Consider the following 15,496-nt stretch of genomic DNA (forward strand, 5'->3'; position numbering starts at 1 on the left):
GTAGGCTGTGAGAAAAACACATTGCGTCACACATCTGAATAAGCTGAAAGAGTAACACGACTGTAGGCTGGATTTTCCAGGGACACGTAATACAGCTTTTTTAAAAGTTACACACACGCACACACTCACACTCACACATGCACTCTCTGAGTCATCACGTTTATGTAAAGGACGCTGACTGACACGCTGAGCATCCTCAGGTGACCGATGGTCAAATCATTTTTTCAGTCAGCTCGTCGTCGCTGTAAGTTCCTGGCTTTGGAGGCGACAGGTTTAAATGCTTCAGTATTCTTCGGAAACACCTCTGCTGTGTACACAAGGTTGGCGCTGTGCATGGCAATAAACGATACAGCTTGCATATAACATACTAGTTTCTTTGACATGGTGTGTGATAAAAAGGACATTCTGATCAGACTCTCTGATGACACCCAACCCACATGGAGAGGCACAATTAGTTAGAAAGCTGTGTACATTTTGTGATGCACAACAGATATAAATCAGATCTGTTTCCTTTTTAATTCTGCTTGTGGACGTATAAATGTCTGTTTGTATACGAGAGAGTGAAAAAAATTCTGGATTTGAAATAAAAATTGTGATGCTCAACAAATGTAAGAAAGTATGTGAGAGTTTGAGTAGACCCAAGGGGAACAGAAAAACTGAGTTTTTCGAGAGAGATTTGGCAGCATCACACCCTGTTGCCAAAGAAGTCCATTCTAGCCAAGTTTCACGGCCTCCTGCCAAAATGTGTCCGAAATAATGTTCACTGGGGCGTTCCATAAAGTCTGTACATAAATCAGAAACTTGTTAGTGTCTGTTATCGATCTGCATAGTGATTTGTGGTTCTTTCTCTAACAGGAAATCACTGAAATTTTGAGAATGTGTTATAATAGCGATCATATGAAAGTAAAACCTTTATCAAGTACTTTCCACTGTGTGAAGATGCGTGCTGTTCATCGGCGTGAAGGTATTCTGGAGTGATGCCACAGTGCCTTGGCTCACAGTCCAGTCTTTTATATGCAACTGGTAACTTGGTTGCTCAACAGACCATCAGATTTCATTTTCCTGAAATGAATATGTCCAACTGATCTCTTCACAAGAAATCCCATTTTTGGCTTAATTTCCAGCACGTCCTCATCAGAAAACGACCGAATAGCTCGACTGTGAAAGCAGATTATTGTGACCCATGTTTAAAGTAGTTGTTGGACGGCAACTTTATTACGGAAGCAAAGTAGGAAGTCAGGCAAAGTAGTATAAAGAGCAACAAGGTCTACACAAGTACAGGCCGACTCAAGACCGCTGTTTGTTTCCAGTATGAAAGTCAAAGTCGATGGTAAGTACAATTTGATAGATAGCTTTGCTTTTTTTTGGCCTTTTATGGCTTTATTCATAAGATATCTTGGAGAGATGACAGGAAACGAGACAGAGGGGAGGGGTGACACGCAGCGAAGGGCTGCAGGTCTGGACCGCTGTAGCGAGGACAGGACCTCTGTGCATGGGACGCACGCTCTACCAACGTCAGTATTTGAAGAGTTGGGGATGACGCAACAATCACCTAGCTTACAAATTTGCCTTTAAAAAGGTGCAATATGTAAGAATTCTAGTTTAAAACATTAAAAAAGTAACTAAAAACATCAACAGAATTATGTCAAAAACATCAATGTATAGCATTGCATTGGTATCTGCTTAAGATGGCATGCTAACAAGCTAGCCCCGGGTTGGAAAACCTCTTGTGTTAACACCAACACTCTCAAGGTAGTCCGGCTAGCTGCAGGGCTAACTGAGCTCACGAGCTAACCGTAGCTACAGTCATGGATTGATAAACAGAATTCAGTTTGCAACAGTTAGCAGTTACTCTGGTGATGTGTTGCTCGCTATTTGTTTGGAGTAAAAAAATCAACAGGTAGCCAATTCTTACATGTTGCACCTTTAACTTACTAATGTAGTGAAGTCACGTTAGGTAAAGTTAACATAGTTATTGTAAGCCACACCACAATATTTTCCAAGTGTACAATGTAGGTCGGGTCGCCTATCACTGGTACGCTGCAACAGTCAGTCAGTTAGTTCTGGGAACAGAGATATATGTCGTTTTCAGAGTCACTTGCAATCAAACTATTCAGTCGTTTTTGAGGATGTGTTGGATTAATTTGGGCCAAACGCCTCAGACAAGCATATTCGCGTCCCTTCTTGTCCTCCCTTTATGCATTCTGCTGGCTGTGCGTTTTAGTGACTCCAGTACCTGCCCCCTAAAAGCTCTCGCTACACAGCTGGAGTGGAGGATCCGGTTTCTAATTATCCAAGGAGAGTTGACAGATGCCAACATAAGCTTAGCTACATCTGTAAATACAATAAAAAAGTTTGGACGGCCTCGTGGAGGATGGAGGACATTTTCTGTGCTTCAGCAGAGAGGTCATCTTACGATTTTGAGTCAGCTCTTGGACTGATGATACATCAGAGGGATATGTTGTGGGTAATAGCTCAGCCTTTCAACTCAAATTATTTTGTCCTCTTTTGAGAGCAGCTGCAGCTATAAGCTTTTCCCAAGAAAAGCAATGTTTGGCACCATTAGCCAACAGTACAGCTCTGCTGGAGGTACCAGACCTTAAATAGGTAAGATTGCTCTTCCAGTTTGCACTGTGGGAGAGTTAGAAGGACATTTTTAAGCATGTGTGACTGGAAAGAAGCTGTTGATCCCAAAAGGAAGAAAGAAGTATTGATGTTAAAAAGTCCATGAAGTCCTAAGTGTGAGGTTAACACATACATGCTGGTATCCTTTATAAACTCTGGCCACAGAAATACACTTTAACAGTTTCATGTAACTTTGACAAAACACTTTAAAATGTAAGGTTTCCTATGAATCTGGAGGCTCACAACACTACAATGGGTCCATATTACTTTGGTTTATACTTGACGTGTCTAAAAACACCTTTATTCTTCTTCCGTAACTCCCTTTAGTCCATCAGATGAGATGGGTGCTAATGATGGGTACTAGCAGCATGAAGAGGTTTCATTAGACTGCCTTAAAGCTTTCCTACCTAATCCAACGGAAAATGGAGCTAAAATGCTAAAAATGAGCTGGTTCCTGGCTCTCGGATGTGCATATTTGCTGGTTTTCTTCTTAAACTAACTATCTTTAAGTTTAGGACTCTTGCTGGACAACAAAAGACATTTAATTGTTGCTGTTAAATGTTCTCAACCTAGACTTGGGGAAACCGTAACGGACATTTTTCAGTATTTTTTGATACTCAAACAAATAAGACAGTGACATTAAGTATGTTAATGACACGTAGCAACAAATTCTATTAAATACGTTTAATGTAAAGGGTCAAACTTAATGAATATCTTTCTTTCATGTTGAGTCAGTGTGTATTAATGAAATGACTAGACGTGTGATTTATTACAGGACACAAATTAAAGTATACAGATTTATGTATAATACTTGAATATTAAATGCTTGTTTTTTTATGCAGAAGATCCCCTTAACTTCATATGTAATGACTGAATAAACACGAGGTTTGTGTTAAAGTCTGTGTTAATATTTAATCACTGTAAGTAATTGAATTGATTCACTTTGACTCAACATGATAGGAAAACTTTGCCCTAAATGTGATGTTTTACGTTCAACTTATGTAATAAAATCAGATGGAAATTTAACATTTAATTAGAATACTTACAGTCACTGTTTTGGGAAAATTATTTTTTGATTGCATTTTATGGACCAAACCAATCGATTAATAATCAACAGACAATCATTAGTTGCGCCAACAGTTCCTTCAAACACTTATAATGTAATTTTTATTGAGACTTCTCTGTACTGTTATCTGTATTTTACATGCTTAGTTAAGGTTTAGATCTGCATGAGTGATCTAACTCAGCATGTGACACTAGAGAGAGTTTCCTCCTCTTCCAAGCGTTGACCTTTATATACAGTGACCTTTTCAGCTGATAGTGAAGAATCCCTATTAAGCGTTTTTCTGTTTTGCATATGGTGTTCTCTGATCCATACAGGAAGAATGACAAAAAAGACTTGCTGATAGACGCTGGGTTTGATTATTCTGGCAGTCACGGCTCACTAAAAACAGATTTTCAGGAGCCCCGACCATGGCATCAAATACGTGTCTCAGCAGGAAGTTGCTTTTCCACTGCAGAGCCAGCATGAGCCCACTTGAATCTTCATCCCTCTTTTGCAGCTTGGATATGAAACTGTGAGTCTCGGCTCGTGAAAGGAATTGTTTGACTTTCTAGAAAAATTAGGTGAGAAGTTAGAAAAAGGAGATCGATACCAAATCTGACTGCTTAGCTTTAGCTTGGCATAAACACTGGAAGCAAGGGCAGGCCGGTAAAACTGCAAATTTGAATTTTAACGCACCAGTTTTTGTCCAGATTAAACAAACAAGGTATCACATGTCAATTAACAAGTTTTAGAGGTTCTGGATGGCGGATTTTGTTACGTTTGGACCAGGGCTGCAGCTAACTGATGATTATTTTCATTGCTGATTTATCTGTCGATTATTCTCTTGATTTATCGATGAGTAGTCTGGTCTATAAAATGTCAAAAAACGTTGATCAGTATTTCCCAAAGTCCAAAATGACGTCCTCAAATTTCTTATTTTGTCCACAACCCAAAGATATTCAGTTAACTGTCGCAGAGGAGTAAATAAACCAGAAATTATTCATATTTAAGAAGCCGGACTCAGAGAATTTTGTCTTGAGATTAATTTAATAGTTGACAAATAATCGATTCATTGTCACAGCTCTAAGAACAGAACCAGGCTAGCTATTTGCTGGCTGTAGTGTGGTATCAATCTTCTCATCTAACTCTCGGCAAGCAAACGAATAGCTTTTTCCCCAAAATACTGAAATATACCTTTAAGTGATTTGAAGAAGGAATGGCAGCAGCATTGTTTGACATGTTGACTTTTAAACCCTTTGAAAGAGAATTTTTACTTCCTCCGGGAGCTGAGTAACTGTCCCTGCATGGGACAAAGGAAGATTTCATTGAAGATTTGTTCTCCATCTAAAGCCTTGGGCATCTAAAACAAATACTACCCTTTAAATCAGATGTTAAGGGTTAGAACAAATGGTCTATCAGGCATGTTGAAAGGAAATCTCTCTCGGTTAAGTCACAAGTCGTCCCATCAATAGTTTGAACAAGTGACTACCGACGATCGTGCCGAGGCTTTTGGTGCAGCTCAAACAGCAACACAATGCAACATCCAGGTAAATTAGCAATGCTCTGCCAGCCAAATGTAACGAGCGCTTACGTGCAGGAGTTCATTTACACGTTTGAAAATTGGACTTTGTATGGGCCTCTGTTTCATCTCTTTGCTGAATACAGTTTTTGAAGATTTACTGCAGCTGATTCCTCCACACTGTACAGTCTGTGGGCTGCCAGGCCTTTCAATAACTCATTAAGTAGATGAAAAGAGAGAGCCAACACAGAGTTCAACACAAAGTCACTTTATTAAGTTTACGGGCAGGTGGAGCAACTGATCAGGATATCTTTGTTCAAGTGGATGCTGGCTCTGCCTGGGAAGAAAAGACCGAGGGGCGGGAGCGAGAGTTGGCTAAGTGTCTCCAGATAATGATGTCCGGGTATCTGATGATCCAAAAAGAGGCAGCTCCAGTCAAGCCACACATCAAAAAGTCAAAATTTAAATCCAAAAAAAAAATCAAGAATGAAAGAAGTCCCAGAGGGTCTTGAAAATATACGCACCATTTAACCAGCGAAAAGAATTAGCAGTGTGTTTAATGTTCCAGCTGTCTGTCTGATATGAAGTCGTTTATCATTAGTTTTCCAGGTGCACTGTGATGCATGTTGGTGTAACTTCTGCAGCCTTTGCTTCGACAATGTATTCTGCTCGTTGGGTTGAAAATGCTCTACATATGTGTGTTTCTTAGAATGATTGATATCCATGTGATCATGCCAATTTAGCTCCGTCAAAGCCTTTATAAATTCATCTCTTAGACATCCACACACGTGTACATCATCAAATCGAGTCTCTGAGCACATACTTTGGACAATAAGTTCCGACAAAATCAATAATCAATATCCAACACTTCTTACTTTCTGTTTTCTCGTCCATCTCCAGCGGCAACATTAGAGACACGGTGCAGAAAAAAGAAAAAGAAGCATTAGGAGATCTCGAAAAATGAATGACAACATAATGACATTACACCAAACATTTTGACAGCCCAGAAGACTGTTTGAGGGCAACTGCCAGGCAGCACATCCGATCCTGGGAAGGTCACAAACTCCAGCCTGACTGGCAGTCTGTCTGAAACAGGCTCCATCCATCGCTGAGTCCTCTCCACACAGATATTCATAATCCTTGAATGCAGGTTATCAAATCCAGATGTGTCAGACCTTGACATTGCTCAATCAAAGAAGGGTCTGGGATACTTAACTCCTTTCTCAAATGTTTGTTGGTGCCTCGCAAATACTTAAGTTCTTCTGAATTCGTTCCACACTCACATAATTCTCTCTCACAGTTGTTCCTTGATCCCCGTCTGTCCTTATGTGCTATTTGGTTTAGCAGAGGTGTTCCTTTATTAACAGTCCGTAACAGAGTTTCCCTGCTGTCCTCTTCATTAGCTAGTACACCTGATCAACAGTGTTCATGCAGTAAAGGTTCATCATTGTTTGATCTGCTTCGTACCTGACCCTGACCTACCCAACTTTTGTGAATTCTGAGTCTCGCTCTTCTCTGCTGCAGCCAAGAGTGGCGGTCCTGGGGGACTGGACCTTGCTGATTTCCTCAAGGGCACTGGCCAGTGAGTCCAGGTCCCCCGAGTCCTGGTGCTGGACTTCCCACAGGCTCAGAATCACTGATGATGGGCTCTCCTGACATGCAAAGTAGCACAGGTTCCTGCAGGCCAGAGAAAACAAAGTGGTGGTTATTAGTGGTTTAGTAATGAAGTGGTTGCCTTGCACTGGTTATGATAAGAAGGCTAATGCCAGGATATTTTTTAAGGGCTACTCCAGAGATTTAATATTGCACTCCTACACACTTGGAGGACTCGCGAGTGACTGATATTAAAAACGAATGAGAAATCACCTCAAAGCAGCCTCATTTTTTTCAAAAACACTAGATCCATTTCCCATTATAGATCTCAATAGCAAGATTAATTAGACTTTTCCTGCCTCCTATATGCACTAAGTCCAAACTCTACACCTCCAGTTTGTAATGCAGGCTTTCTGTACTTCATCTCAAGTCCAGAAAGTTTTTACATTTCTTTTTCTCCAGACCTTCATGTCTAGACGTCTGAATCAAAAGTATGAGATCCAATATTTTCACTTAAATAAATCATAACATGACAACACTCTCCATATTCTCTATACCAGGGATGCCCAAACTTTTCTCTTGAAGGGCCAAACACTAAAACTTAGCGGTGGGCCATGGGCAAAAAGTAGGCGTATATTGAATTATATTGTTAAGATGCAAAATAGTAGTGTCGACTCCATGTTATACTCTTATACAAAACAGTATAACATAATTATATGTTTTGAATTTTTTTTTTTTTAAACATCTGTCGGGCCAAATTGAACCGTAAGGCCAGCCAGCCGGTGTAGCTGTGTGTAGAACAGGTGTGTCCTTTTCCTTTTTTGTGATTTGATCCAGCAACGTTTGATAAAACGGTGATAAGACTCAGTTTCTGCACACGATTAGAAGATGTCTCCTCTCTCTCATCTGACTTTAACACAACATGACTGTGAACGTACAGTGTAGGTAGTGTAGATCTTGATTTATGAGATGATGAATTTGATCAAATGTTTTCATGCAAGTCTTTTGTGCTACTGTTTTCTGTCCAGGTGTTGGGGTCTTTATTATCCTGGACCGTTTGGATAGTTAACCACACCTGCCATCGTAGAGCTTGTCAGCCTGTTGGTGTGACTGATGTATAGATATGGATGTGGTTTCCATTCTTTAAACAGTCTGAGAAGAGCAGCAGAAGACATCATACTACTGTTTTCACGAGCTGAGAAGTGGCCTTCTTTAAGCAAACTGAACTTCATGTCCCTTTAAGCCTTCTCAATTTTGCCTTTCAATATATACATTGAATATTTGTACCTTTTCTTGAGATATAATAATTCCTAAAATACCAGCTTACTTATTTTCATAGTGTGAGAAAAAATCTTTCACTTCATGGATTTCTACACAGAAATACTAATTTTAATATAATAATACTGAAATTGGAATTGGAAATGTCTTGTTTCCAGAAAAATCACTTGATCTAACCATTGGTTGGACTGTAATAGTCGGCAAAGACGAACTAAATTGGTTTCAGGTTAACAATAGCATGGCTGCAGTAACATCCAGCTCCAGTGTGCAGTGTAAACACACGGTTCACTCCTCTGCTGTTGTTACAACACATATCCAACAGAGTGCACTGTTTCCCTACAATGGGATTTCCTTTGTCGCCGTCTCCTCTCCTTCCCTCCCTGATGCCGTTCCCACACACTCGGAGAAATAATTACAAAAATCAGCTTAACGAGCAAGAGACATTCCCATTACATGCTTATTGGTGTGTTCGACTGGGCTGAGGAAAAAAAAAAAAAAGCACTCCAAAATCCTTTCCCTCTCTCCTCAGTCACAGATGTTTGTTTTCAGACGGTTTAAGTGAAATTCCTTAAATCGCATAGTTTCTGTCACAGTGTCTTAGTTAACTTTTCCTTCTCGTGTTTCTCCAACTGGCAGGAAGGAGGGAATAGTTCGCTTTCTGACTGCACAGATCTAAGAGCCTCTGTGGCTATAAGCACTTGATTATTGACTTCCCCTCTGTGCCACCTGAAATACAGGTTAACAGATACAGTATCTGTCTGGGCTCACACATCCTTCTCAGTAAGCGCAGACAGATGTCTGTTAAACCCATACATCATCAGGTGGCGTCGCTCATTTTTGAGCAGTACGGCCATGCAGATGTTCCTGCCATTTACATTATATACGAATGACTCTACAAGCAGTCATCCCAAAAAAATTTTACTGTCAGGTTTTCTGATGACATCTTGGGACTCATGGATAGAGATGCTGACATGTATGGCAACTGTTTGGAGATCAAAATGTTTGTACAATGGCGTGATGATCATCATCTCACTGTAAACACCAACAGAAGAAATTATTTTTCTCTAACACTTGTATAACCCAGGTTCATTCTTGTAAAAACTTGGATGTACATTAGCAGTTGAGCGATTGGCGCCAGCAGGACATTTTAACAAAGTCGGCAGTGGTGGAAATTGGCTTCGGTAGTGGCTGATGATTCAGTGAGGCTGGGATCCTGTACGACAAGAGGAGGAGCTGCCTTTCTGGAGAGCACGCAGACAAGCTCTGTTCCCTCCATTATAACATCAGGCTTCTCAACTGGAGTTGCTGACTTTGAGGGAAAATAATAAAGAAAGACCTCTGGTTTCCAGCATACTGACTGCACTCTGTCTTGGAATGCCAGTGTTAATTCTGTACGCACTCGGATCCAACAGCAACTCTGCCTCTTTGGGGTTTGACGGAGAGTGCTGATGTTATTTTTTCATGAGAATATTACGTTAAGGAATCTCAGCTTGGCTTGTTAACATATATGTAAAAAGTACACTGGTCCACACAGCCATGAAAGTTATGGGAATGTTCTTTGAGAAGATGATAGTGAAACAGGCTAGGAAGTGATTTCCGACCCGTCCCATATCCTGAATTCAGGATACGAACTGATCCCATCAGGTTGACCATTTTATTTTTCGTTAGCCCACCATAATGTTTCAATTTTGTCCCTTCAAAGACAAAAAATGGGCAAACCTGCTCTACAGGGGTCCAATTAAATACAGGGAAATACACCTAAATAGCCATAAACATTTATTCATCCTTCTGTCAGTGGATCTCCTTAACTAAGAACATTTGAATGCGATTATGTCTGCACATGCAGTTCATGTACGTTACAGTGGTGACGATAAATAGTATTTTCATTGTTACTGCCATATGAACGTGTGTGATGGAAGAAAAATCGAAAAACATTGGACCTATTAGACTGAGCCCTGGATACATGGGCACGCATTGTCACCATTTGGCCAATCAGATGAAGCCTCAGCTAATTGTCGTCGATTTGGTGGCGACTGCAACGTTAACTAGCGTGATTGCTGAGGATGAAGAAAAGAGCTAGTATGGGATATTTTCTTGTTTATACATATATAAGTCACATCGTCATTGCATAACAATGTTATCACACATTGCAGAGTTTCCTCAGGCCTAGTTTGTTACTTCCCTATACTGTATTCTATGTATTTTTAAATGAGCAGCCTTTACATCCAAGACAAATTTCCCTCAAACCAAAATTAAAATTATTAAAAACTTAAATCTCGAAGCAGTAGTAGCGAGCAGCCTGTAGCAAACAACGAAAATCCTCCACAGCCTACGCAAATACTGACCTGGCACGACCTCTAGAGAGTTGAGCCGGGGTTGACGGATAGAAACACATGCAGAGACGCTGCTAATGAAGAGTGCTAACAGGAACACATTTTCTTGCCAGAGGCTGGCCTGTCAGCGGTCTGAGACCTTCCTTCAAATTTGTGCAAAACACGGCATCTTGTCTGCAGTAATTCTGACTGTGCTAAAGTTGGCCCTTAAATCTCTCCCCTCTCTCTCTCTCTCTCTCTCTCCTCTCTCTCTCCTCTCTCGGTGCATGTGTTTCTCGATCTATAATGAAATCAGCAGTGTGGCGTGTTACTGAAGGCTGGTTGGTGATGGAAGATTAGGGCTGACACGGTGCCTAAATTCCAGATTAAAAATAGTATTCAAAGCAGGGCGACGTTTACATAGAGGACAGACCAGAACAGGCAGCATTCCTGCTTTCTAGACATCACTCATAAGTAATACCTGTACAAAACACTGCAGCCGATTCGTATGTCTGGGCTTGTGTGACGCGTAGGTGTCAGGGAGTCACTCATGCCATTTAAGGTGATGTAAGGGGGGGTCAGTATGACGTCAGAGTAGAGTATTCAGGAAAAAAATAGTCAAATATATATTTTTTTGATATTCAAATAACATTTTTAATGCTCAAATTTAGCCTATGGTAAATATTTACTATGTACCTATACACAGGCTTTTGTATTGCCAATGCCACTGTCAGCATGTGGTTGTTTTATGTTCTGTCCACTGGAGGGCACTCACGTTACCAATACATTTAAAACAGCTTTCTTGCGATGTAATAATCAAGCTTAGACCCTGTTGCGTCGCTTTCTGATGCTGTAAAGCTAGAGGTAAACTTTAGCAGCCTGAACGTGAGGTCGTGATTCGGATAACTTTATTGTTCATCACACGTGACTCGTTTTTATGCATGTTTAGGCCAGACACTGGAGGTTGCGGTGACGGCTGTCCTTTTATCACCCTCGGTTTTGCCAACACATTTATACAAAAATACACATTAGAATAGTAATCTCAGCATTCGATTAGTACAAATGTTTTTACTATTTGAATTATATTTGACTCCCAAAAGAAACTAAGAAACGCTGAGTGCACAAGTACCAGTCCTCATCCATACTTTTCCTAACAGTGGAGAAACAAAGGGTTCACAAGATCTGCTGTCAAAATCATTTAGCGGCAGCGAGATTAAAACAAGAAGACTCCACTAATCAGAAAAGTCGTGCATTCACAAACACACTGAGAGGAGCTTTGTGAGTGTATGTTTTTGTGAAACTCTCATCTACTATTCATTCACAAGTGCAATGATTTTTTCCTGAAGTAAATGATAATGTTGTTTTGTTTGCACTGATGAAAAGACATCACATCTCACATTTACAGTAAAAGCAGTTGGTCACACCATTTGAAATATTTGGCAAAGAAAAAAATCAGTTGGATTAAGTAAATCTGCGCATATTTTTTCATCCAGGTTCCAACTTTGGTCAATTTTGACACATCTTGACAGTGTTGATATTTCGGTGGACAGAGACAAGCGAGACCAAGATGGTGGAAGTTGCTGCATTGTCTACATTTACTTAACCTCCTCTGTCAGAGTCTAAACCGCTTCCCAAAAGTAATTTACTTACGTTTAATAATAACATCAGATACTTTAAGACTTTTAGTCAGGTACTATTTGTACGGGTGACTTTCACTTTTCCTAAACTTTATGGAAACAAAGAGTTCACAAGAAGTCATGAGTCAAGTTCAACCAAACATGACTCATTCGGAGCACAAGGCCGCAGAATATTCAATCCAGGAAAAGTACAATGGTTAGCTACACATTTCTTTTTTTAAAAAGAAACACAGTAGTCAAATATACAGCAAACCAAACTGCACGATGTCCAAGAGGAACAAGGGAGGAGACATCAGACACTACTTTAGTGAGTAGCTCTGTAAGTCACCATCTTAACAAGATGCAATCGTCTTAATCATTAATGTGTTACATTCTGATTTTACAGCATATGCTACATATTAACACTTATCTTGACATATTGCAGGCTGTATATTTCGCACCAGAATCAGCAGCAGCCAGTTTCAACTGCAGGTCCTGCTAAAGTGCTTGTTTGTTAGTCAACATGTCATTTTAGACAAATTAGCTCCTAAAAAGGCCATTTCAGAAAGTGTCCCCAGCCTCCCCGGTGTAAACGACACCTATGCATAGATGACTCAGCAATAGGTAAATGACAACTGCGCATAATAAAGATAATATGAGGATGAATTGAAAGTCTGAGTGCTACAACTGATACCTGTCAATGTGGAGCTTTTGAGCCAGGAGCTGCCAGTCCTTCCCCTTGGCATTGGCGGTGTCAAAGGTGGCGCTGATCCGCTGACGGATGGACAGGGGGATTTTAAAGGCCCTTGACCCTGTCTGAGAGGTGATGGTGCAGTCTGACTGAGTGAAAAAGGGAACCACTCCCTTTTCATTCTGGCAAAAGGAAAAAGGAGAGAGCAGTGAGGGTGATACTGCAGCTGAAAGTCTCAATATGAAGACAAGGACAAGGACTTATCAAGACAATTTGCAATCTATACATGAAAAGCTCCCAGAGTGGCTCATTAAGCAAGCTCTTAAATCAAATCAAGAGTTATTCATTGTAATATAAGAACCTATTAACAAGCCGCATGACTGCCCACGCGGCGAGAACACAGTGTTTCGCTCCGTGCTGCTCACCTCCACCACGGACGTGTAGACCTGTAGTATCTGTTCCTCGCCTTTGACCTGTCGGACGCTGATCTTGCAGGAGAGCTGAGACGAGGAGTGGCTGTATCGCTCCAAAGAGAAGGCACACTGCAGGGGACGCTGGTTACTGGCCCACACCTGAGAAAAGGAGAACTCCTGCGGAACGATTGGGAAGGAGAGGAGGAGGGCGGACAGGGAGAACGATGAAAGGATTAGGCAGAGGAGACAACAAACTCATTAAATCCCTGCCGAAAGACGTTCGTTATTTGAATCCTGCTTTGCCACCCACTTTGCTGTTTACATGATTAATTAAGACTGAATGAGTGGCTTCTTTAGCCAATCAATGATATGACCTAATCAAGGCGTTTACGCATCAGAAAGAGCACCAACATTTAGAGCCCTTGGAAAGAATATGCATGAAAGAGCTGGAGTCATTAGTGCAAAAAACATGTAATAAGTTAGATATTATTTTACTTACTGCTGCCTGGGAGGAATAATTAGGTTATTTTTGCTCTATAGCGTGGCTAGTTTTACAAGCAAACATTAGTTCAATTAACATCACGGACCTAAGCCCACATTATTAGAAGAATAAGTCCATGTAATGACATAAAATCATCCTCTTAACATCTTTTTCAGTACATGTACAGCCCACAGCAATAAAGCCAGACTTTCCCAGCCATAGTTATCACTTTGTAGGCTTGTTGTGTTTTCTTTCCCAAATTCTGATACTCCTCAAATGCCTTGAATATGCTTGTAAATGCCAATCTGTTAGATCAGTAATGTGATTATGGAATTAGAACAGCGATGCCTTAATTTACCCCGTTTTCACTGCACGTCCACCAAAAATTGTCAGCTGCGACACCAAAAGTAGAGGAGCTTTGGAGTGAATGGAACTTTGAAAGGCCAATTTCAACTTCCATTACTAACTACTGCGTGACCCAGACAGTGGCACAGTGAGAACAGGTCAAAAACAGTGTTTCAAGGATGAATCATCCGCTCTTCAGATCCATCAGACAGGAGGATGGCTACTTGTAAAAGCCTCCTTTCGGCTAGAGTGGTGCCCGAATAAAAAGGCCCACAGCCATCTTCCCCTCAGGACCCTCATATAGCGGCTCTTCCCTCTCCAAGAAAGCCTTGTTGGTATTCTGGAGGCGCTACGGTGGGCTAATACGGCTAATAGGATGTCACTGGCGGGATGAACATCACAGGGCAGAGCAGAACATGCAGTTTGTAGACCCCTAGGAAGATAACTATAAGATGCATGTGTGTGTGCGCCTGCCTGGAAGTCATAATTAATAGTATAAGGGTGTGTGTGTGGGTGAGATAGCCAGCTGTAGTGATCGCCTGCTGTGCCCTTGCTGCCGTCCTTTGGCTTTGATGTGACCAAGTGAGAAAAAGGGGAAACTGGTAGAGGAGGGGGGTTCTAATGGAGGAACAGAGGAGGCCGAGGAGATGAAGGTGCACAGCTTCGTTCCAGATCTGTGACCCTGATGAAGTTTAAATTACAGCCGAGATGCACAAAGTGAACCTGATTTCCTTAAGCTAATTGACACACACATGCACACACACATACACACACTATCAAATACCTACCTGGCAGGTGGTGAAAGGCTTGATGCTCCAGAGTAACTGTGGGACGTCCTGAATGGACACCTGGAGGCTGAAGGTGTTCCCCCGGAACAGCATCATTTTAGGCTCCTCCAGCAGCCGCCCGCCCCTGCTGCGCTCGCCCACTGCCACCTCCTGATAAGGAAAAGGTGTGGGTTTGTTTGTGCAGGGGGTGAGACGGGGGTTAGGGAAGCAGAGAAAAGAAGGCAGATATTTTTATATGGCTGATAGACTCCATGTATCAAGTCTGGAGCACACAGCTGTTTGCGGACAACAAAATGTTTCTGTTGGTGAAACTGTATCCTCACACAGGACACACATACGGGCACATGTGAGCCTCACTGTAATGGGTTAACTACAATTATGCAATGTAACTAACTACATTTACTCAACTACTGTACTTGGTACGGTGTTGGGGTACTTGTACTTTAGTTTTTCATGAAATGTTCTAGCCCAAATGGTTAATCCATTGCTTGAGAACGAAAACAGTGAAATAATTGAGAATAGCCCTGAAGTTCAGAGGCTATACACGAACCAAACTTCCTCTTCGAGAGAACTCATTTCCTATAATCAGTTTCAGAAATCCTGACACTCTCCTAGCAAATACAATTAATGTCCAAAGTCAAACAGAAGCCTCTGTTTTGGAAGCCTCGACTTTAATCTGTCAGTGCTCTTTGCAAATTTGAAGACACACTGTGACCGTGATGTAAATGAAAAATAAAAGCCGAGCGGTGCACGGTGCGTTTTTTAAGCTTTCAAAATGCATCCAGAGTGA

At 41.2% G+C, this 15,496-nt stretch overlaps 1 protein-coding gene across 1 annotated transcript in view; it reads right to left on the reverse strand.

Annotated features, from left to right (window-relative positions):
- Positions 1–5,441: 5,441 nt before the first annotated feature.
- unc5da (unc-5 netrin receptor Da) overlaps positions 5,442–15,496 on the reverse strand; it is a 186,942-nt gene continuing 176,887 nt past the window's right edge. The window contains exons 16-19 of the mRNA XM_073477388.1: positions 14,707–14,856; positions 13,105–13,269; positions 12,683–12,861; positions 5,442–6,866 (exon numbers count right to left, since the gene is read on the reverse strand). Of these exons, the coding sequence (XP_073333489.1) occupies positions 6,668–6,866; positions 12,683–12,861; positions 13,105–13,269; positions 14,707–14,856 (693 nt within the window). The 3' untranslated portion in view covers positions 5,442–6,667. The remainder of the gene's footprint in view (positions 6,867–12,682; positions 12,862–13,104; positions 13,270–14,706; positions 14,857–15,496) is intronic.

Source organism: Pagrus major, chromosome 12 (genome assembly GCF_040436345.1).
Source record: "Pagrus major chromosome 12, Pma_NU_1.0".
Taxonomy (NCBI): domain Eukaryota; kingdom Metazoa; phylum Chordata; class Actinopteri; order Spariformes; family Sparidae; genus Pagrus; species Pagrus major.